Below are 6,213 nucleotides of genomic sequence, written 5' to 3' on the forward strand. Positions count from 1 at the left end.
AACACCCTTCCTGTGACAGTATTTGGCAACTGAAAGAAATAAAAGTTAAACAGACAAAAGATCAACAAAACGTGCAATCCCAAACAAACATGGGAATTCTGTCATGCAAAGGAATGGGATAGGAAAAGGGGAGAGGTCTATCTAAAAGCTTTTGCATTTTCCCATAGCTACAGGGATATGCAAAGGCCACGCCTTCCTTCCTCTGTTTCTCAACTCTGTTTATGGAACTCAATTGGAGGGGATTGGTGGGGGGAGGGATCAACGGAGGGGTATTTCACACAAGGCCAAAATCACACAGTCTTGCGGACGCTGTCCTGATGGTTGAGCAAGTGACCAAACAGGAAATAGGAGTAGAGAATGATAAACATGAAGTAAGGTGTGGCAATAGAAAAACAAAGATAGGGCGGGAGGAAGGAGAAGGGGGTGTGTGTTGCAGTGGTGGTACCTGTATGCGGCTTCTTCCATATATGGTATTTTGCTCCAGTCAGAGCTGGAAACCGGTACTCTCAGTTTCTTTGGGTCTCCATTTGAACAATGCAGGGAGGAAGTGTGTGTGTGTGTGTGTGTGTGTGTGTGTGTGTGTGTGTGTGTGTGTGTGTGTGTGTGTGTGTGTGTGCGCGCAAGTTTACACACACATTCACACTGCAAGGCATGAAAAAAATGTTAATCATTCAGAATATTGAATAATGTTTATGTGAGAAAATACCGGTTTTGCTCTTTCAAGTTGTGGATGGTTTTTCCTCAAGCTTGTTTTTTATGATGGAACTGGGACGTAGAAGAAGAATATAGTTTCAAACAACTTCACAGTCAATCTGCCCTGAAAGACGAAGAGATTCATCTATTTCCTCTGATCGGTCACATGATCATAGCTGAGCATTCTTCCCCCATGTGACCTACTCCAATATTTCCTTATATGGACGTCGTCCAAAGAATCTCTTAAAGAGGTGGCTGTCCACAGGCACGTTTCTGTGTGTGTGTGTGTGTGTGTGTGTGTGTGTGTGTGTGTGTGTGTGTGTGTGTGTGTGTGTGTGTGTGTGTGTGTGTGTGTGTGTGTGTGTGTGTGTGTGTGTGCGTGTGTGTGTGTGTGTGTGTGTGTGTTTTGGGAAAGCCTGGAAAGATATTTCCCTGATTAGCTAATTATTCCAATCTATGTCATATTTCTACATGCTCTCATTCAACATCTGTCAATGAGATTGTGTGTGTGTGTGTGTGTGTGTGTGTGTGTGTGTGTGTGTGTGTGTGTGTGTGTGTGTGTGTGTGTGTGTGTGTGTGTGTGTGTGCGTGGGTGTGCCTGCTTTTTGTGTGTTTGATCCATTATAGTCACTTCCTGTGCGAGCACTGTGTAAAGTGCACTTCCTGCCTCTCCTGGTGGGCTGGATCTATATTTCCTTATTTGGAACGCATACGACAGTGGGAATTCTCTTAGTAAGGTTATGGGCAAAGTCTACTGCCCTTATTGAGCCAAAACAGCTTCCTTACCCAACCCAGAAACCCATGTTCAAGGAATCGTTGAGCTTCGTACAGGGCTTACTGTCATTCTGTCAATATCCTCCAAGTTAATGTTATGCTTGTACATGCATTTTCAATGTAAGCATTTCCCTCCATTTATATATATGCTGTGTATGTGCGCTGGTGCAGGTGTACATTCACCTGCACACACACCTACCTTTTATGAAACACAGTTAGGTGTGTCTGCATTAAAAGGTGATTATCTTGCTACCAATCTATGTGCTTATAATAAGATGAGTCACTTCCTGTTGCCGTTGACAGGTAGCATGACACATGACACACTAAAAAAATGTGTGCCAACAGATGTCAAGCGTTTCCCTTAAACAGGCACCACAAAGGAAAAAAACACAATGTCACAACCAGTACAGCTGACTCAATGATTGAGGAAGGCAAGATTATACTCATGAGATGGCCAAGAGGTGAACAGTCGTGACTAGTGATTACGGTAACCCATATCCCACTCCTCCCCCCCCCGCAACGGAGAGACAGGCTGATATGGACCAGCGATGTGTTAATGTGTTAACAGTGATCAAATTACTGATATGTAGGCTAATCCCTTTCTGTCTGACTCTGCCTATGTGTTCAAAGATGAGCCAGAGATTCTTTCAAAAAATGCTGGCTCATTTCATGCATGTCATTGATGTTGGCATGGATGTTGTCATCCCATGTTACACACATTGTATTGTTTGCATTTGATTTTACTCATAACCCTGTAAGTGATGGGTCACAAAAATATCGCTAGCATGTCAAACATTTAGAATAATTATTCATTCATTCGTTATAAAATGCAACACAGATTGCCAACACTGCGCAATACAATGCGATGCAAATTAATGAACCTTGTTCAACTATGTTACGGCAGAGTGAGCAGTGTCACACGACTCTCCACACCCTACACGTTTCTGTTTCAAATTGAATTGGGTGATTCATTCTAGCTGAGTATGCATATTAAATCCAGATAGACACATAAACCCGTAGCTATAAATTCATAAATTCTGTTATCAACAGCTGACCTCGAATAGATTAATCTGGATTGAATCTGGAATTCAACGTCTTTTCCTGAAGCATAAATAATGATGTGGTGCACATTTCCAAATATGATCTATTATGTATAATTTGTTGGGAAACACTGAAGAGCTTATCTTATATTTTGTACTGTCAGTGATCACTAACATTTTCTATGGAGATGCTTTCCTCTTGTCACGACACAGACAATTTAAATGCGCCACACCTAGTGGACGCATCTGAACCAATCAGGAAGCGCTGTGGGTCAAGTTGCCTTTTATGGAAAGGGGCTGCGGCAAGAGTTCCCATAAAACCCTGACAGCCGCTCTTCATTGCAGTTCACTTGTGATCTTGCACTAACCGGCGAGCTACTTTCTCTTCGAGCAGCCGAGGCTATTAACTAAAACAAACACAGGTAAGAAATCCACATTGTTTCCACTCGGGATCTTTAAAGAGCTTCAAGTATTTGTTTTTGTCTCGATTGTGCAAAGAATGGGTTCTAACGTTAGCCATCTGTACTTACGTGTTCGACTTCATTAGTTCATGAAACCTTACCGTCTGTTATGTTAACTGAAACCTTCGGTTGGTTTACTTTTGCAGCAGTTGTTTCAACTGTAACCAAGTGCAGTTTTTACGGTCTCGGGCATTGAGCTGATTAATTGGGAAAGATTGACTGATCTACGTTAAAGATGTAGTGGGATCTGGCTTCCTCGGGGTTTCAATTGTAATTTGTATGCATAACTGGGTTCGCCCTATGATAAACTGAGGAATGTCTTCATTTTGGGGTTGTGAACGTGTGATGAGTGTATTGGTGCTATGTAGCATATTGGTATGAATTATTTAAGGGTTTATGCATCTCCATTGGGAGATGTAAGGACTCGTAGTATTTGTATAGTAGGGGTTCTTTAACGCTAACAATGTAGATTAAGTGACAAATTGGGATGGATCGACTGCCAACCGTGATGCCATCCTTGGCTGCGCCGGCTATTTCCTTATATGGCAATGGCGAGTCCAAGTACAGCCTTTGTTACTTCACGGTACAGCGGTCTCGATCTGCAACAGCGATGCGACATCCAGCGCCTATTATTTTGGTCACAGTTGAATAAATGGAACGAGCCAATATATTTACTTTAGACCATTCTCTCCATCCCTCTTTTAGACATGGAAGATGATATCGCTGCCCTCGTTGTTGACAACGGATCTGGCATGTGCAAAGCTGGCTTTGCTGGTGATGATGCGCCACGTGCTGTGTTCCCCTCCATTGTTGGACGCCCAAGACATCAGGTAAACTTACTTTCCATTCCCACAAAGTTGAACCGAGTGAACACAATCCCACTGGCTCTACATTTGACAGTACCATTTATATTTATTAACCTTCGTTTGTCGTCCCCTTCAGGGTGTGATGGTTGGTATGGGTCAGAAGGACAGCTATGTTGGAGACGAGGCACAGAGCAAGAGGGGTATCCTGACTCTGAAGTACCCCATTGAGCACGGTATCGTCACAAACTGGGATGACATGGAGAAGATCTGGCATCACACCTTCTACAACGAGCTCCGTGTAGCCCCAGAGGAGCACCCCGTCCTGCTCACAGAGGCTCCCCTCAACCCCAAGGCTAACAGGGAGAAGATGACCCAGGTAACCAGCTCGTTCTCAAGTCAAGTCACCCCTTTCACTTTCCTGCTCTCTTTAGCCTTTCTGATGCTGACCCAGTCCCCTGTTGAAACATTCACTCTCCAGGTTTCCTCTTTCTGAGCTGATCGTTCACGTAAGATCCAGGGTTGTATCTGCACTAATCTGAAGTGTTTGGGAAAAGTAAATGCATGGTTACTTCAGCCTTGCAATGTTAACCAATTGACTAAGTTAATAAACTGACCGCATGATGTAGTTGTTTGGAGTCTTAACTGCATTGGGATATGAAACTGACCTGGTAAGCCTTTGAACCAGACTCTGGTGGATCCATTTAATTGTGTGGAATGTTGAAGCGACAGGTCTCAAGGTGCTTTCACTCGGGTGTTATTTTGCATACATGCCTGACCACTTTGTAGACAGGACTAACCGGCCCCCTCTTTCTTGCAGATCATGTTCGAGACGTTCAACACCCCAGCCATGTACGTGGCCATCCAGGCCGTGCTCTCCCTGTACGCCTCTGGCCGTACCACGGGTATCGTCATGGACTCTGGTGACGGTGTCACCCACACAGTGCCCATCTACGAAGGGTATGCCCTCCCCCATGCCATCCTCAGGTTGGACCTGGCCGGCAGGGACCTCACGGACTACCTCATGAAGATCCTGACCGAGCGCGGCTACAGCTTCACCACCACAGGTAGGCGCCGACCTGCAGCAGAAGAGCAGGATATTTGGTGATGAGTAAAAATGTGTCACCCCAACACTTGTTGCCCTGGCTAAAACAATGATTGCTCCTGCCCACAGCCGAGCGTGAGATTGTGCGTGACATCAAGGAGAAGCTGTGCTACGTGGCGCTGGACTTCGACCAGGAGATGCAAACCGCCTCTAGCTCGTCCACCCTAGAGAAGAGCTATGAGCTTCCCGACGGGCAGGTCATCACCATCGGCAACGAGCGGTTCCGCTGTCCCGAGGCCCTTTTCCAGCCCTCCTTCCTCGGTAAGGGACTATAGCTAAAAGGATGACATATCATAGAGCGTTGATCCACAGCTGTACATCAAGGGGTTGCACTACTTGAGCCTGACGCCAACTTGACCTCCTCACAGGAATGGAGTCTTGTGGCATCCATGAGACCACCTTCAACAGCATCATGAAGTGTGACGTTGACATCCGTAAGGACCTGTACGCCAACACTGTCCTGTCCGGCGGCACCACCATGTACCCCGGCATCGCCGACCGCATGCAGAAGGAGATCACCTCTCTGGCCCCTAGCACCATGAAAATCAAGGTAAACCCGCTTTCCCCTCACTATTGGCTAATTTGGTGTGCACGACTAGTTGCTTCATGGCTTCTATTTTTATGCTTTTGTACTTTATCTTACCCGGTTCTTCTCTACCCTTCTAGATCATCGCCCCACCAGAGAGGAAGTACTCCGTCTGGATCGGAGGCTCCATCCTGGCCTCCCTCTCCACCTTCCAGCAGATGTGGATCAGCAAGCAGGAGTACGACGAGTCCGGCCCCAGCATTGTCCACAGGAAGTGCTTCTAAATGAACTGATCCCTCTCCTGCTGCCCTCATCACACGCCCTACTCACAACTATGGTTCTGCACATGCCTAGCCCACTATGTGTGGGCAGAGCCTAGAGCCACACCCATCCCCCCACCCTGCTAGTTTACCTCATCGCTACGGTACCATACCCCAATGGGGAGAATGCAATAGGGAGTAGTTGATTATCCCTGTGGGTGAGGATTATAATGCCTGTTTGTCAGTCATCCCAGATGTTTGTTACCACCTTATTTGCCTCTATGAAGGTTCATTCCCTGGTTGGCGTTCTGTCCAACAGTTCTCTAGTATTGATATGTAAATTATGTAATCCGAACTTGTTTTGTATGTTCAGCGTTAAGATACATGGTCCAGTTGGTCATTATGCAAAAGTTGACACTTTAACCTGGTCTTAAGGTGTTGTGTGGGTGCGTTATGCCTCTGCATATGAAGAATGAATACAAATAAAGAGCACATGTATGAAAAAATATTTCCTCTTCTTCCCCTGATTTTTGTGTTCAAACACTATGCAA

The 6,213-nt window shown here is 45.6% G+C and overlaps 1 protein-coding gene across 1 annotated transcript; it reads left to right on the top strand.

The window, feature by feature from the left end:
• Positions 1-2,821: 2,821 nt before the first annotated feature.
• LOC130379595 (actin, cytoplasmic 1) lies at positions 2,822-6,172 on the top strand. Its single transcript, XM_056586533.1, has 7 exons — positions 2,822-2,929; positions 3,674-3,798; positions 3,911-4,150; positions 4,592-4,838; positions 4,946-5,137; positions 5,245-5,426; positions 5,543-6,172. The coding sequence occupies exons 2-7, from the start codon at positions 3,676-3,678 to the stop codon at positions 5,684-5,686; spliced, it is 1,128 nt and encodes a 375-aa protein (XP_056442508.1). The 5' UTR covers positions 2,822-2,929; positions 3,674-3,675; the 3' UTR covers positions 5,687-6,172.
• The last annotated feature ends 41 nt before the right edge of the window (positions 6,173-6,213 follow it).

This window comes from Gadus chalcogrammus, chromosome 3, assembly GCF_026213295.1.
Source record: "Gadus chalcogrammus isolate NIFS_2021 chromosome 3, NIFS_Gcha_1.0, whole genome shotgun sequence".
Classification (NCBI taxonomy): Eukaryota; Metazoa; Chordata; class Actinopteri; order Gadiformes; family Gadidae; genus Gadus; species Gadus chalcogrammus.